General features: G+C 45.0%; 1 protein-coding gene across 1 annotated transcript in view; it reads left to right on the top strand.

The window, feature by feature from the left end:
* Positions 1–5,645: 5,645 nt before the first annotated feature.
* The window catches only part of slc5a11 (solute carrier family 5 member 11), a 33,767-nt gene continuing 20,724 nt past the window's right edge, over positions 5,646–18,688 (top strand). Inside the window, exons 1-3 of the mRNA XM_084329655.1 lie at positions 5,646–5,675; positions 6,386–6,490; positions 7,049–7,108. Coding sequence (XP_084185781.1) covers positions 5,661–5,675; positions 6,386–6,490; positions 7,049–7,108 — 180 coding nt within the window. The 5' untranslated portion in view covers positions 5,646–5,660. The remainder of the gene's footprint in view (positions 5,676–6,385; positions 6,491–7,048; positions 7,109–18,688) is intronic.

Genomic DNA, 18,688 nt, shown 5'->3' with positions numbered 1-18,688 from the left:
AAATGGGGGGAAAAGCCGCGGCTTATAGTCCGAAAAGTACGGTACATACAAACACCGCTAAGGTTTCAACTGAAATGGGCCCCACTCACTAGCAGGGCCCCGGATGTTAATATAAGATAAGGGCCCCAATATTTGATCTTGAAACGGGCCCTCTGAACCTTAAGGTCGCCTATGCACACACACACAGACACGCACGCACGCACGCACGCACGCACGCACGCACGCACACACACACACACACACGGGAATTTCTCTCATCATACTCTGGTATCATTACCCATTCCTGCTGTGTAAACTGTGCTTATTTCCAAGTCGTCCGGGAACTGTCATTCTCTCATTAACTCAGGGAATGTGTTGAGCAACGCCACACCCCGAGGTAGTAATAAATCCTGTACATCTTAACCAGTCGTTTGTTGTTGAGGAGAGAGTGGAGTTTGACCGCCCTGATGTGAAACAGACAGACACATCACCAGGGTGATCACTACGGTGGTGAGACCCGTCATACTGTTGTGTTTTGACCATATGGACGTGCTTCAGATTGTCCCAGCTGGAATGAAAGGACGCCTGACTGGCCTATTGAGAGGTGAGTGTATTGAGCAGATGTTACTATCTCTCACACAGGGTAATATGTTTGGGTGGGAATCCCCCCGGGACTTCATGTTTCCATTAGTTATTATTTGATTGTCAAGCAATTCCCGATGCATTGTGATTTTTGATTCGCCCGCATTCGATGCCTCATTTTGACTTTAGTATCATATCATCTTCTTCTACTTTAAAGGCATGACTAGCAAACATCACAGTTCATCATAAGCTTATGGATTACTTGTCAACTATACAGTATAATCATATTTTGTATGAGTGAATGATATAATATGCAGTGTAAGCAGGTTTCATTTAAGTATGCATCTTGGCTCAACAGGAAACAGTTCAACCACTTCCTGGAAGTCAGGTGACCTTTGACCTGATGGCAGGCACCCAAGGGACCAGCAGCATGCCCTCTCTCTCTCCATCCCCCTCCACCTCCCCTCGGGTCCAGAGCACCCTGGTCACTGCGGACATCGTGGTGCTGGTGGTCTACTTCCTGCTGGTGCTGGGTGTCGGCCTCTGGGTAAGGAAGGACAGAGAGCAAACCATGCAAGGCTCTTATTAAAATACTTCTTTTTCTCTCTTTTTCTTCCCTCCCCCAATTCTTGTCACTGCCTACTGTCGGTCTGGGGAGGGTGTAGACCACCACATGCCTCCTCTGATACATGTGGAGTCGCCAGCTGCTTCCTTTCACCTGACGGCGTTGAGTTTCACAGTAACATGCACGGAGGTTCACGCCATCTCCCCCAGATACCCTCCCTGCTGAACCGGCAACCCACTGCTGAAAGGTTCTCCTCATTTACAGTCAAGTGTACATAGAGAAATAAGCAAAAGAAATCGCACAGCATATAAAATCATAACAATAAGACAACAAGGCAAGGCAAAAGTAAGGGGTAACACTTTATAATAACACTCAGTTATAAGACCTTTATGAGGTATTTGTAGATGATGAACTAATCATGAACAAATCATTTATATACATTTGTAAATTATTATTATATCATTTATAACTATATTTGTATAACATTTACAAATTAGTTCTACATTATTTATAACTCATTATCAACATTGTTTGTACTTGATTTGTTCATCATTAAATAATGTTGTTTAATGTGTAGTAACTCATTTGTAGATGCTTTGAAAAATGGATATGAAAAAACGACTATACTGTACCTCCATTTATTTGTTCATGTTCAACAAATGATTTGTTAAGACATTCATAAAACATCTATAAATCATTTGCAGATGCTATTGTGTGCCCTAATCTGAAGTGAAGCCTATTCATCATTAACAAATGTCTAATACAGTTAATTATTTGTTTACTTTTTCATCACCTGTTACAAATGTTGTAGACAGCTTTCGGATACACCCTTCTTTGTGACATCAAACAGTGACAGAATTAGGACTATAGATAAATGCAATTTTATTAACATATAAAATACATGTGCATGACATACAGTAGTGTAACGGGGGCACTAGGACCCAGGACTACCCTGGCCAGGGATTGACAGAGTATGTAGACGGAAGTATCACGCAAGTGAGACTTGACTTCGACGTGTGTTGCCGTCTGTTGAATGGAAGCACGATACATTAGCAGAGCCAAGTTATTCATGCTGCGCCTGCCCCACGCTTTTAAGGTATGAGCAGGCTAAACACCTTTTTTGTTGGTAAATCTATTCCATCATTTCCGACCTACAACTCTTGTTGTCAAGTCAAGTCAAGAGTTTTATTTGTCACGGCATACAAGCATACAGTGAAATGCGGGGGGGTCTTGCCCGCAACGATTGTGCAATAATACAATAATGCAATAATACAATAATAAGAATCCAATAGGATGAGAATAAGAATAAGACATAACAGGTATATGTACATGAAGTTTACAAAAAGCATGGTAAGACATGCTAAGGTCCTGCGATAGTGCAATACACTGTTAGCTACGGATGAGGCACTGGGTCTTATGTATACTACTATACAATGCTATACTATACAATCTACAGTTATACTATGTGTCCTTATGCTAGCTTGCTATCCATCTGTTTACTATACAAGAACCACTCCCGTTCTTGTTTTTTTTTTTTTTTGTGGCCTTTCATTGTGTAAAGTGACCATGAGTGTGAGCGTGTGCAGCATGTGTATGTGTGTGTTCATGCTAAAGTGACTGCTAGTGTGTGAGCGTATACAGTGTGTGTGTTGTGTGTGTGTGCTCATGTGTGCTTGTGTGTGGAGAGTTCAGTGTTCAAGACTCTGATGGCATGGTTGTGTAGACGCACTTGATGTGGTGGGCGCTAACGTTACATTTGAATTATGTGTTTGTTCCTAATGTGTGCTCAGTACATTGCGATATGTGATGATGACACGACACACGAGGGTAATAATTATTTGTATTTTCAGGCTGTATCGGCGCCTATACAGCCTGAAAATACAAATAATTATTACCCTCGTGTGTCGTGTCATCATCACATACTGAGCACACTGAGCACACATTAGGAACAAACACATAATTCAAATGTAACGTTAGCCCCCACCACATCAAGTACGTCTACACAACAAGAGTTGTAGGTCGGAAATGATGGAATAGATTTACCAACAAAAAAGGTGTTTAGCCTGCTCATACCTTAAAAGCGTGGGGCAGGCGCAGCATGAAGTTTAATAAGAGCTTCCTGGAGGGTAATAAAGGAAAGTTGTAAGTTCTCAATGGCTAATTGCAGAGTAAGCAATACAATACACAACAGTATAATTTGCATACAGATGGGGTTGGCAACCATTCAGCAAAGGCACAATATCCTTAATAAAAATAGTGAAGAGGACAGGACCAAGAATTTAACCCTGTGGCACACCTTTAGTTATTGATAAAAATTCTTATTGGGCATAACCCAATTTTTATCCCACTTTACACTGATGTCTCCCTGAAAGATAATCTTGGAACCAGTCACATGCATTTCTATCCAAACCAATAGTAGCTAATCTTTAGAGATTAGATTTAAGAGTAAATCGTGATCGACTGAATCAAAAGCTTTTGACAGATCAATAAAGAGGGCAGCACAGTGTTTCTTCTTGTCTAAAACTGATATTATGCATAGTAACTAAAGAGAAGGCTGATGATGTGCTATGATTGGCTCTGAACCCGGATTGGTGTGGGCTTAGTACACAGTGATTTAAGGGAAAGGATTTACGTTGATTATTCACTAAAGACTATTTAAATAATCTCTAACACCACCCTTGTGCAACGGGAGCACATAGGCAGATTTCCAGACACTAGGAAATCTTCCTGTTGAGATAGAAAGATAAAAAAAATATGCGTCAATTGCTCTGTAATTAAAGGAGCAGCCAGTTTTAGAAAAAAATAGTCCAAATGATCCTCACCAGTAGAGGTCCTGGGATCTATGGATTGGAGTGTCTATTACTTCACATCATGTGAAAAGGGACTAAATCCATGCGATTTACACAATTGGTGACTATATCAACATTAACATCAAAAGGAAGAAGACCGATATTCTCTATCAAACATGTACCCAGCAACTGCAAAGTATTTATTAAATGCAAGACAAATTTTGCTCTGGCTAGAAATAACACTAATATGAGAGGGTAGTGAATTAGAAGTCTTGTTTTTCTTTAAGTTAGCTGCCTTCCAAAACTGAGCCGGGTTTGTGTAGGGATTTGTAATTAAATCTAAATAGTAATCTGATTTAGTCTTTCTCGCATCTGTTTCTGAGCTGTTTAAAGGCAAGCTAGAGTTGTGGATCACCTGAGTGTCTAGCACTTGACCACTGACCAGGCCTTATTCCTGTCATTAAGCAGAGTTGACAGTGGGGCAACAGTGGCTCGGGAGGTAGAGCAGTCGTCTGGTAATCTGGAGGTTCCCGGTTCTATTCTCGCTCCTCCCAGACAGCATGTCGAAGTTTCCTTGAGCAAGACACTTAACCCCTAACTGATCCGCCATCGGTGTGTGAATGTGTGAGTGAATGGGTAAAATGTGAGGAACAAATTGTAAAGTGCTTTGGATAATAGCACTATATAAATGCAGTCCATTTACCATTTACCATTGACAGCTCATGCAAGAGCCAGGGTGCTATTCTATCTTTAATTCTGAGTCTCTTGAGAGGAGCATGTTTATTGATCAGAGAAATACAAGTATTTGTGAAGAGGTCAAGGGTCACCTGAACATCGGCAGACTTTGCCGTGCAGTGGATGTTGCTATGCATAATATCATTCATGAAAGCTTGTTCATTTAATCATTTTAAATTCCTTTTCATAACTTAGTTTTTTTCATTTGTGTACTCCTCACACATGCAGTAGGACAGTGCTCATTATTACCTAGATCAAAAACACCAGTGGCACAATTTTGTCAATTCTATTGGAAAATACAAGATCAATTAGTGTGAGTTACTATTTAGCCAGTTCAAGTTCATATCTCCCACCACCAATAGTTCATAATCAGAAAAACGAGAAATGAGGTTTGCTAGAATGTCACTGTAGTTTGTTGGTGTAGGTCCTAATAGTGACCTGTATACACTCAAGATGCTTATTAGAGTGCTTTCATGAGTGCATTTCATATAATGGTAACGGCTTTAAACAGGCTTTTATATAATATGCATATACAATAGAGATAGGAGTTACACCTATTATAATTCCCTTAAAGGGACATTTCCCCTTTAATACATCTACAACAATATACAAACTTGGAAAACCGTATTTTTTTATAACAATATCCCTCAAAAGACTTTGACTTTGAAAAATGATATTTTTTCAAAGTCAAAGTCTTTACTTGTCACAGACATTATACAAATACACTAATAGTGACATCATCATCATTTTATTGAGTTGTACTTGCCGACTTACAAGGATTCAGTGTACTCCGACAACTGAGGACAAATTCAAACATGTTAACTCTCAATATCTTGTGAACCAATTGAAAGTGTGCAAGACTGTTTACAGGTTTGGATATGTCTGTAATGTTCAAAATAAATGAACAAAAGTGCTCCTTTAAGAATCTCTAACACGACCTGTGTCTCTGCCAGTCTATGTGGAAGACCAAGAGAAGCACGGTGGATGGATACTTCCTGGCAGGGAAGAGCATGTCCTGGTGGCCAGTAAGTCTACATCCCTAACACACACTCCTGGGGAAAATATAGACCCAGGCAGATGCGCTCATTATACCGCAGATTCCAACATTTGAATCGAAATAATAACACTGATTTATAACCGCTTATTTCCAATAATCCAGAACCAAAGCATATGGTGGAATACTGTACTGTATTGTTTTAAGAGTGGAATAATGTTAATAAAAACATGCTACTGTAGTAACATACTATTGCCCTTGACTAAGGTTAGGGTTAGTGTTAAATGCAGAGGACTAATCCCTGGTAAAAATATTGACGTTACTAATTTAAAGTGAATAATGAATAGAGGGTATCAGAGTCTGATGTGCTCTCTCTCCCCTGTCTCTCTCTAGGTGGGAATAATGAATAGAGTATCAGAGTCTGATGTGCTCTCTCTCCCCTGTCTCTCTCTCTAGGTGGGAATAATGAATAGAGTATCATAAGATAAGATAAGATGATTCTTTATTGATCCCCTTGGGGAAATTCGGGTGTCAAAGCAGCATGGGGGGGGGGGGGTGGTACAGGGTGGGGGATGCATATCAGAGTCTGATGTGCTCTCTCTCCCCTGTCTCTCTCTAGGTGGGAATAATGAATAGAGTATCAGAGTCTGATGTGCTCTCTCTCCCCTGTCTCTCTCTAGGTGGGAATAATGAATAGAGTATCAGAGTCTGATGTGCTCTCTCTCCCCTGTCTCTCTCTAGGTGGGCACCTCTCTGTTTGCCAGTAATGTTGGCAGTGGACACTTCATAGGCCTGGCAGGGTCAGGAGCTGCTGCGGGCATCGGGGCCGTGGCATATGAATGGAATGTAAGACAGATTACATGTTATCTGTACTTGTGGCCAATTTCTCTGTTCTTCAACTTGGCCATTGTTCAAGACTTTTACATATGCCTTGTAGATTCCTCTTGTAGAATTCCTCTTCTTAAAACTGCACTAAAACTGCAAAAATATTGCTTCATTAGCTAAATGTCAGAGTTGGGATGAGTTAGGCCTGAACGAGAGAAGATCCTCCCAACAGCAATGCATGAAACACAATGGAATTGCCCATATGAGCTTGTCTAGTTGGATAGTAAAAGACTACAGTAGGTCTCATTTCTAGAGCATAAAATGTGAACAACACAAATGTAAAAGTTACCTTCCTTCAAGAAATGTCATTATTTGTTGCCGTTTTCTCTTATCCTCCATGTTTAAACAAGGTGCAGTTACCTCTCACGGCCACAGGGTGCCACTCTTCCACAGTGCAGATTTAAAGTCGAGATGTATTTCAGAACAATCATAGTTATTTTCTTCTGTGTCTGGCCATAATTGGACTCTAATCCCCAGAGTGCCTCAGTGTTTCTGTGTTTGTGTGTGTTTGATTGACAGGGCATGTTGATGGTGCTGTTGCTAGGATGGCTCTTCCTGCCTATCTACATCGCTTCTGGGGTGAGAGTTCAAAGTTACATTTTGAAGTATTTTTTTTTATTTTTTTATCCACTTTTTCTCCTTTTTCTGTTTTTCTCCCATCCCAATTTAGTCATGCCAATTCCCCCCTCCCCTGTCTTGATCGTTGCTCGCATGTGCCCCCCACTGGTCGGTCGTAGGGAGGGTTGAAGAATCTATCGCATGTCCCCTCCGATACATGCAGAGTCAGTCAGCCACTTCTTTTCACCTGCCAGCACGGACTCTCATTGGCGAGGTGTAACATGTGGGAGGCTCACACTACCCTCGACATCTTCTGTCCTTGCTGTGCAGGCGCCCTGACCGACCTGTAGGAGTCGCTGTTTACAACGACCAGATTAGCACCCATCGACTCCCCTCCCGCTGACTCTGCCAATTGAGTCAGTATGACAGTCGGATTCGATACCGGTGTCTCACGTGTTGGTGACGAGCGCTTAGACCGCTGCGCCACCCAGCCGCCCAATTTTGAAGTTTATTATACAACGGCATGCAAATTTCTTGATTCTGATTGGCTGAAACAGTGAAGTTGCCGGTTGTTATTTCGTATAAGTGGGGTGTAAAAAGTACCCAGAAATTATACTTAAGTGAAAGTATGGGTACCGTCTCAAAATCTGACTCAAGTAAAAGTCAAAGTATCTGGCTAAAAACACACTTGAGTAAAAGTCAAAAAGTCCTCATTTTAAATGTACTTAAGTACTAAAAAGTAAAAGTAATTTTTTTTAAAGGGATAGACCGGGGTCTCAAACTCATTCCATCGTGGGCCAAGTTTTCATTTTAACTATACATTGCACCAGGTGAGTTAGTTGAAGAGGTGAGCCAATTAGTGAAATCATCAGCTGGTGTTTAGGCAAGGCTGGAATGAAACCAAGCATACACTCTGCCCACAATGGAATGTGTTCTGCGATAGACAATGCTGAAATGAAAGAACAGAGGACACTTTTTTTGCATTAAAATTATTTAATGCACTTCTCCATTGAAGGTAAACTAACATGGACGGCATTCACATCACAGCATGAATAATATCACAATATTAAAAACAGAATGGTGTATCCTGAATAATATCACAATATTAACCACAGCATACTGGATTATCCTGAATAATATCACAATATTAAAGGCAGAATACTGGAGTACCCTGAATAATATCACAATATTAAAGGCAGAATACTGGAGTACCCTGAATAATATCACAATATTAAAGACAGAATACTGGAGTACCCTGAATAATATCACAATATTAAAGACAGAATACTGGAGTACCCTGAATAATATCACAATATTAACCACAGCATAATGCGGATCTGACTGTCTATTCTTCTGATAGCAGGTGTTTAATCAAAGATCCCCGCTTTCTAGTCTTGCACAAAGACCAATCAGCATGGGTATGGGCGGTTAATTTTCCATTGATGGGGATTTGATTGGCTGTTTACCTGCGGTCGCAGGATTAATAACGTTAACGTTAGTTCGGCCAGATAAACAATTAAAATATACTAATTAAAATGGTTGGACCTGTGAGATTTGTACTTTGTACTTTGTAGGTCTGCATTTAAAATGTAAGGAGTAAAAAGTATGTTTTTTTTCTCCGAAATGTAATGGAGTAAAAGTACAAAGTATACAAACCTAATAATACTAGAGTAAAGTACAAATCCCCCAAAACAGTACTTAAGTATTGTAACGAAGTACAATTACTCAAGTACTTTACACCCCTGCGTATAACACACTCCACGTGACCCCAGAACCTGCCCACAACCGAATAACTTTTTTTCCGAATCACTCCGCCGTTCATTGTTTTTATGATGAAACCAAGATGGCGGACAATAATATTTATGAATGGATGTATTGATTTCGTCATAACGACTCATTCAAAAAAGATAAAGTCACCTGGAATATGTTAGTTGTTTACACAATGTTGGATTATGTAATTGGTTTGTAAAAGTATCTGTCTGTATTTTGCCTTTTAGCTGGAACAGAATTCTCAGAACCTTTTGTAGGGTGATTATGGTTTATTTACATTGAGGTTCTGGGGTCACGTGGAGTGTGTTATACGAAATAACAACCGGTGTTGTGCCGAATTCGGACTCCCTGCCAGAATCCGACTTCCCCTCGGGTGAACGTGCATACACTCTATCAGCCTACCCAGCATGTAATACGTTCTTTGTTAGAACACAACTCGTTATTATTGGCGCATAGATTGCAGAAACACAGGAAAGTTTTGATTATATTTAAAAGGCTTTGACATTGTAAAACGAAATAAGTGGAGTTTCGAAGCTGTAAGCAGAATACAAGTCATAGGAACACCCACGATATAGTGTTCTTCCCCCTTCCTACTGTATAAGAAAGAATTAAAAACGCATTGCAAGGAGAACAGAGGTTATTTGTTGAGTTTATGTGTATACAAAACCCTTGCAATAAATGTGTCTTAAATGAATGAAAAGCATACATAGCACCTAATGCTGCTCTGGATACAGGTAGTAGCATATATCGTGTGGGTGTTCCTATGACTTGTATTCAGCTTACAGCTTTAAAACTCCAATTATTTCGTTTTACAATGTCAAAGCCTTTTAAATATAATAAAAACGCCCCCGTATTTCTGTCCGCTTTATTGTTTTATGGTATTTATCGCGTCACATGGTGCGATAAAAACCACCTGCAGCTAAATGTGGTGAAGACCAGGGAGCTGGTGGTGGAGCTGGGGAGGAGGAGGAGTGCACCTGTGACCCCCGTTTCCATCAGGGGAGTCGATGTAGACATGGTTGAGGAGTACAAATACCTCTGTGTGCACATCGACAACAAACTGAACGGGTCAAAACACGCAGAGGCACTGTACAAGATCCTTCAATGTCTGTACAAGGATGTTGAGGATTGGACTTCCGGTATGGTGAGCAGGGTGTAAGACATGATTTCCCTCTCTCCCTCATGTTTTTTTGAATTCCACGTTTTAAGACTCCAAACATTCATAGTTCTTTTTTATATACAACTATCGATACAGCCGACTAAATATTTGGCTTCACAAAGATGACATCCAAGACTCCAAAACCAAAACGGGGTGATGTTCAGAAAGAAGAGGAGGCGGATGACGCTTTTAGCAAGGCCTGGCTAGCTACCCTGCTTGAAAACCACAAAGAGGCTATGACCACCGAGTTCAGGAAAGCCATTACCACTCTGGAAAATAAACTTGACCAAATGAAATCGGACATGGCAGACAACGGACAGCGGGTCAAGTCCCTGGAGGAGAATGCGGAATCTGTAAGCGAATAGAGGCTACATGTGCCGAACTGAGGGCTAGCCATGCTATGCTAAAGGCTAAAGCGGAGGACCTCGAGGCTCGAGGGCGGCGGAACAACCTCCGGATCATTGGACTGCCAGAACAAATTGAGGGCCCAAGACCAACATCCTTCTTCGCCACCCTTTTATCCCAGGTTTTTGGGGCAGAAACCCTCCCTACCCCTCCAGAATTGGACCGCGCACACAGGTCGCTAGCAGCTAAGCCGAAGCAGGGTGAAAGGCCTAGGCCTGTTATCGTCGGGTTCCATAACTATCAAACCAAAGAACGGGTGATCCGGGAGGCCAGAAAGAGAAGGGCAGAGATGCAGTACAACGGTCAACAAATTGCTTTCTACGAGGATTGTGTTGGAACAGCAAGCACCGTACCGCGAGGTGATGGCACAACTCTACAAACGAGGGCTGAGGCCTAGTCTTCATTACCCAGCCAAACTGATGATTACGGAGGAGAGCGGGGACAGATTACGCTTGATGACTGTTGGCGATGCTGAAAGGTACCTCAAGGCCAAGCTAGCCTAGCGTGGACGGCTACCTAACGATTACCTAGGGGTAAGCTAACCTGACGCCGGCAGCAACGAACAATGAATGTAGAATGCGAGACTGAAATTATAGACATTGGTTGGGCTAAACTGGTCAACCGCGTTAGACTTGACACTTACACTTCATGGGGCGATGCTATTGACATTAATCGGACTGGCTTCTGAAACAGAACTTTATGCTTCCCAAATAGCCGACGCAGATTCTATTTACAATTATTTCTATTTTTTTTTTTTTTTTTATTATTCTTTATTAGCTCTTCTTTTACATGTGTCTCTCTCTCATTCAAATTGTAGACGTTCCCTCTGTTTAGAGGCCGCAAGATAAATAGACTGGACCGGTTTGATTGGATAATGAAGGTCCTATGTATATGCTTCAGGAGTACTCAATGCGCGGATTGAAATGTAAAGAGTCTGGGCCTGAATTTATTAGACCATTTACCTAGGTCTAACAGACACCTCAGGGCCAGGTGAAACCAACACCAACAGCAATAGACATAATTACGACATATTAAATGTGCGGCTGAACTTGCAGACTTTGGTTGGATTACATTGCCCAGTCACAATAGTGTGGCCACCTATGCCTCAGAAGGGTAATATTATTATGTCAATCAGAGAGATACCTTCAAAGGGAACCCCATGCCACTCAGGTTGCTATAGCCATGAGCTTGTGACTAATTGCATGCCGTTTTCTTCTGCTCCCTATTTCGTAATTTTTGTTATTGCCTTTTTATTTTTTATATATATATATAATTTTCTTTTTTTTTCTTAACTTAATTTGCCCTTTTCTTTTTGTATGGATTTATATACATATGACTCTCTATGCAGGGTGAGCATACTCAGGGTGCACATGCTCCTCTTACTATCTCAGATTCAGATTCAGATCTGAGGGTCTCGATACAAACAAGCCGGATAGTATCTACTGGGTAGTGGGGGTTTTGTATGCATGTTTCAGGAAGTACTCAAGGTACTGACTGAACCAATTCAATTTGTACACGCTTCTTTTTACTGTCTTAAAGTACATGTCTCTAACGCTGCCGAATGTAGCTAACCACACTACCTTTCTATACATATTTTAGGTATATATTGATGTCCCTGATTCGTTTAACCCCTGTAACTGCGTAGACCTATTTTATTCTTTAAATATATATTGTAGTGACTGTACATAATTCACACAGAACTGTTGTTGGGAATAGTAGTTACCCCCGGACGATATTGTGTGTGGCACTTCCTGCCACGGTCATTCTTTCTATCTATCGATTCGACTACGTTGACATGTTGTTATGTTGCTGATGAATAAAGGAATTAGGTTCAACTTTGATACACCGCCCCCGACTCCTTTATCTCAGCGCTACACTGGTGACCCCGACATTAGTCTCGAAGAAGTTTCCGAGACAGATAATACGACAAACATGGCAAACAACGCCGTTTTTCTCAGACTGCCGAAGTTTTGGGAGCAGTCGGCAGCTGCGTGGTTTGCCCAAACGGAGGCGCAATTCGCCCTACAGGGAATCGTTAATGACGCCGCAAAATACTTCCACGTCGTCTCGAGCCTTAACAACACTACGGCGGCGAGGACGGTAGGCTTCATTACGGATCCACCTGCCCAGAATAAATATGAGGCGTTTAAGACGCACCTACTCAGGATTTTTGAGTTATCACAGTCTGAGCGGGCCCGACGCTTGCTGGCTATACGAGGCTTGGGAGACAGCAAGCCGTCAGAGCACATGGAGATGATGCTGAACCTACTGGGCGCCGAACAGCCAAATTTTTAATTTAAGGAGCTGTTCCTCAGACGGCACTCGCCAATACAACGATTGTGGATCCCCGTGCTCTAGCAGAAGAGGCGGACCGTTTCTACCTGGCCACGCAGCACTTAGCCCCAGAGGTGCTAGCCCCGGCACGGGCGCACATGCCCAGAGGGGGGGGGGGGGGCGAAGATGGAGAGAGGCGCCGCGGCCGACGGCAATAATGACACAGGCCTGTGTTATTTCCATGCGCGCTTTGGCACGAGAGCAACAAAGTGCCGCTCACCTTGTACTTTTGTCAGGCCGGGAAACGCCAACACCTGCGCCCAGTAGCGGCCGTGAGCGCAGGTACGTCAAACAGGCTCCTGTTCATTAAAGACACACTCTCCGGTCGTAAATTCCTCTGCGACACCGGAGCACAGAGGAGCGTCCTACCAGCGACAGTAGAGGACGCCGCCGGCGGGGATGGGGGTCCGCGACTGACGACCGCTAACGGTAACCCTATCCGTACCTACAGCACGAGGACCGTGGAGTTGTGTTTCGGGGGCCAGCGGTTCAATTGGGAGTTTGTCACGGCCAACATCTCGTTCCCACTACTCGGGGCGGATTTCCTCTGCGCACATGGGCTCCTCGTGGACGTGAGGCACGGCCGCCTAGTAGACGCCCAGACATATGCTTCATTGACATGTATGCGCAATGAGGTAGTATACAGCGGGCTAGCCAGCTCGCTCGCAGAAGGTGACGTATACCAACGCCTACTGCGGGAGTTTCCCAGCTTGACACAACCTACATTCTCGGCCGCGACCACCAAACACGGGGTCGAACATCACATCGAGACTCAGGGAGCTCCCGTGTACGCTAGGGCCCGCCGGCTCAACCCTGACAGACTAGCAGTCGCTAGGTCAGAGTTCGCCAACATGGAGAGGTTGGGGATTATCCGACGCTCGGACAGTCCCTGGGCCTCGCCGCTACACATCGTGCCTAAACCGGACGGGGGATGAAGACCGTGCGGCGACTACAGACGCCTCAATGACGCTACCACGCCATACCGCTACCCGGTCCCCCACATCCAAGACTTCTCGGCGCACCTGGCGGATAAGCTGTTCTTTTCAAAAGTAGACCTGGTACGCGGTTACCACCAAGTGCCGGTACACCCCTTGGATGTCCCGAAGACGGCGGTGGTAACACCCTTCGGTCTATTCGAGTTCCTACGGATGCCGTTCGGACTTAAGAACGCGGCACAGTCTTTCCAGAGGCTAATGGACTCGACGCTCAGAGACATGCCGTTTATTTTTGTTTATCTGGACGACATCCTCGTTGCCAGCTCCTCGCCCGAAGAGCACCTGGCGCACCTCCGGTGCCTCTTTACGAGGCTTGGCCAACACGGCCTAATCATCAACCCGGCTAAGTGCCAGTTCGGGTTGAACTCCATACAGTTCCTCGGACATCTCATCAGAGATGGAAGCCGTTTCCGCTTTCCCACGACCCCCGACGGCCCGAGCACTCAGAGAATTCCTCGGGATGGTGACGTTTTATCACCGGTTCATCCCCCGGGCAGCCCACACCATGCGGCCGCTTTACGAGGCTCTGAAGGACAAGTCCCCCAACCAGCCTGTCGACTGGACGGCCGAGAGGACGACAGCCTTCGCGGCCACCAAGACGGCCCTGGCGGATGCCGCCATGTTGGCTCACCCGTCGCCGGGGGCCCCGGTCGCCATTACCACCGACGCGTCAGACTATACGGTGGCCGCGGTTCATGAACAGTATGTTGACGGCGCCTGGCAACCTCTGGCATTTTTCAGCCGTCAGCTGACCCCCAGGGAGCGCAAGTACAGCGCGTTTGACAGAGAGCTCCTAGGCCTCTGGTTGGCGGTGCACCATTTCCGTTTCATGCTGGAGGGCCGGGAGTTTACGGCCTTCGTCGACCACAAACCCCTCACGTTCTCCATGTCCAAGGTGGCTGAACCGTGGTCCGCGCGACAACAGCGCCAACTCTCGTATATTTCCGAATACACTACAGACATACGGCATATCGCTGGGAAAGCCAATGTGGTCGCAGACTGCCTATCCAGGGTCGTCATCGGCGCTGTGCAACTGGGCCTCGGCTACGTCGACATGGGCTCGGAACAGGCCTCCGACCACGACATCCAGGCCCTCAGGACAGCGGATACCAGTCTGCGCCTCAGGGATGTCGCGATTGGCGGCTCGGGCGCGTCCCTGCTCTGTGACCTCTCCACCGGGCACCCCCGGCCGCTGGTCCCTATAGGCTGGCGCAGGCGGGCTTTCGAGGCGGTGCACGACCTGTCTCACCCCGGTAGGAAGCCTTTGAGCAGGTTGGTGTCAAAGAAATTTGTGTGGCGAGGGCTGAAGAAAGACGTGATGACCTGGGTCGACGCGTGTGTGTCCTGCCAACGGGCTAAAGTGCAGAAGAGAAAAGATGTAACGTTAGATATTTATTTGTTTGGTGTAGAAGTATGGGCACCTGTTAGACGGGTGTAACTGGTTTTACTAAATTCTCAAAATGTAAAAAAATAAAAATAAAAAATTATTAATTTGTTGAGGTCCTAGTCTGGGGGAGGGGAGGGGGGTGTCTGGCCTAGATTTTTTTTTTATTTTTTTTTGTTTATATTGATTTTTTCTTTTTCTTTCAGGGGGGGGGGTATTTTGTATCTATTTTTCTGTAACTCGGGGAGGGGGGAGGGGGGAGGGGGGGCAGTTGGCAGCATTTCCTTTTGTATGGTTGTTGAACTGTTGAACTGATGCTGTAAAACTAAAAAAACAAAAAAATTAACCAATAAACATATTGTTTAAAAAAAACGGGCTAAAGTGCACCGACATACCAAGCTTGTGACATTCGTAGTTCCCGAGAGGAGATTCGACCACGTCAACGTTGACCTCGTGGGCCCGCTTCCTTCCTCTCACTGGTTTACCTACCTGTTCACTATGGTGGACAGGACCACCCGATGGCCGGAAGCCGTTCCCCTCGCCTCGTCATCTTCTTCCGACGTGGCCCGGGCCTTTATCAGCACGTGGGTTGCACGTTTCGGCACCCTGTCCGACCTCTCCTCCGACCGGGGCTCGCAGTTCACCTCGGAGCTCTGGAACGCGGTCGCCAGCGGCCTGGGGGTTAAGCTACACCGTACCACCGCGTACCACCCTCAGGCCAACGGGCTATGCGAACGTTTCCACCGGTCCATGAAGGCAGCGCTACGCGCAGGGCTGACTGACGGCAACTGGGTGGATAAGCTGCCGTGGGTCATGCTCGGGCTTAGGAGTGCCCCCAAAGAAGACCTGCAGTCCTCGTCCGTGGAGCTGTTATACGGCCAGACATTGCACGTCCCGGGGGATTTTATTCCGGACGCGACAACCCCTTGGTCCGCGGCCAGCCAACGTTCCACCCTGCGGGAAGCTGCTCAGACCTTCGCCCCGATTCCCACGTCGCAGCATGGTACCCCCGTTTCCCGGTTGCCGCGCAGCCTGCACACGGTGGAGTACATTTTTGTTTGCCATGACGCACACCGAGGGCCCCTACGCCCCCCTTACGATGGCCCGTTTAAGGTCCTGCGACACTGTGATAAGGACTTCATGGTCGACATGGGCGGTAGGACGGAGACCGTGTCAATAGACAGGATCAAGCCCGCTCACGTGGATGTTTCCCGACCTTTGGAGTTGGCCCTTCCCCCTCGCAGGGGTTGTCCGCCGTTGCCCCGGGATCCGCCTCCCGCGGAGCCACCGGCAGCCTCACCGATGCCAGTGCCCCCGGGTGTCGGAGAGGGTACGGGCGCTTGCGACGCTTCCCCCTCCCCGCCCCCGGTTTTCCGCACGTGCCGAGGCCGGGCAATTGTTCCCCCACGCCGGGGGGATTTTGACTATGGGTGAATTCTGGGGGGGCTTGTGTAGTGACTGTACATAATTCACACAGAACTGTTGTTGGGAATAGTAGTTCCCCCCGGACGATATTGTGTGTGGCACTTCCTGCCACGGTCATTCTTTCTATCTATCGATTCGACTACGTTGACATGTTGTTATGTTGCTGATGAATAAAGGAATTAGGTTCAACTTCGATACACCGCCTCCGACTCCTTTATCTCAGCGCTACAATATATAATATTTTTTTTTCAAAAAAAAAAAAACAAGTGGTGCCTCTTTTTCAACCCTATCAAGGTTTCGCAATTTTTTATATCCCTAGTTGGCATGATAGCAGGGGCTAAAGACACTCTCTTCGAGCTGTTATAGGTTGGAAGCGGGCTTTGCCTATGTCCACTGAATTATAGGTTAACCTAGGCACACTGAAGCGCCTCGGTATACTCGTTCACTCTCAACTTTTTATGGGTCACACTCCTTAGTGGGAGTCATCAGTAGCGCATTTACGTCCATGCTCTAACGGATGAGCCCCGAGTCGTGTTGCAAATATCTTATCTTTCATCCTTTTTTCTTGTATTTTATTTTTTGGCTGTTCGAATGTTCTTTAAACACAGTTTAAAAGTTTATCCATAACTATATTGGAGACTGTTCGAAATGAACGGGAGAGAGGGGAAAAGAGGAGTGAGGATGAAGTCTCCACCGGAAGGAGCGTATCCTGAGAGATACAAAGGCTGTTACTGTTCAAGTCAAGAGTTTTAATTGTCACGGCATACAGGTATACAATGAAATGCCTTAGGGACCAAGGGATGTACCCCCGGGTGAGTGTTTGTGTATGGTTGTGTGGGTGCTTGTGTGTGCGTCAACCCCCCCCCTTGTCTTTATCCCCCTCTACCTTTCTCCTCTCTTCCAATGTTTCACCTTTTCAACTCAGGTATGTATATACTTAACAGAACATGGCAGTGACGGGCAGGAACATCCGCTTCGTCTCATGGAATGTCAAAGGGATGAATAACTCTATCAAGGCGAACAAGGTACTTAACCACCTACGGCATCTCAAGGGTGACATTTGTTTTTTACAAGAGACACACATCTGCACTTCAGATATCCCCCGTATTAAGAGAGCATGGATGGGACACATTTTTCATTCTAAATTCTCTGCAAAAGCCAGGGGAGCTGCAATTATTATACATAGGGATGTACCCTTCAAGCCTTCCACCATTTTAACTGACCCTGACGGAAGATATGTTATAGTGTCGGGCAGACTGCAGAACATTCCGGTGGTTTTGGCCTCAATATATGCACCAAATTGGGACAATGATAAATTTTTATCCAATTTATTTTCCTCGATACCTAACCTTAATGATCATCACATAATTATCGGAGGGGACTTTAACCAGGTCCAAAACAGAACTTGACAGGTCTTCGGATAGACGTACTACCATCTCCAAAGCGGCGAACATCCTAAAATTTCACATGGAACAGCTTGGCCTTATAGACCCTTGGAGAACAAAATGTCCTACCGATAAACTTTTCTCCTTCTTTTCTCATGTCCACCACACATATTCGAGGATAGACTTCTTTTTACTAGATGAAAAACTACTACATAATGTAATCTCTACTAATTACCATAGTATAGTCATTTCCGATCATGCCCCGACATCCGTTGAAATTAACTTCCCCCAGGGTAGAACACCCTCTAAATTTTGGAGATTCAACTCCCACTTACTATCTGAACCTGAATTTAAGGATTTTATTCATACACAAATAAAAATCTTCTTTGAGATAAACGACACGCCTGAAATTAGCAGTGACATACTCTGGGAGGCCTTTAAGGCATATCTCCGTGGACAGGCTATCTCCTTTACCTCTCATTTTGGGAAGCAGGAACAATCCAAATTAACGGGTATATCAGATGAGATTAAACGATTAGACATCCAGTATTCGTCTAAACCCACCCCTGCTCTATATAAAAAACGACTCCAGCTTCAATCACAATATGATTTGCTCTCAACTAGTAAGATCGAGAGACTACTCCTGCACACCAAGCAACGTTTTTTCGAGCAGGGGGACAAGGCAGGAAAATTGCTTGTGTACCAAGCACGAGTGGCGAGTGCCTCTAGACTGATTCCCAGGAT

The sequence above is a fragment of the Notolepis coatsorum genome (assembly GCF_963971535.1).
Source record: "Notolepis coatsorum genome assembly, chromosome: 14".
NCBI lineage: Eukaryota > Metazoa > Chordata > Actinopteri > Aulopiformes > Paralepididae > Notolepis > Notolepis coatsorum.
Note: the sequence above shows the minus strand (reverse complement) of the source record. Positions and strands in the feature narration are given on the sequence as shown.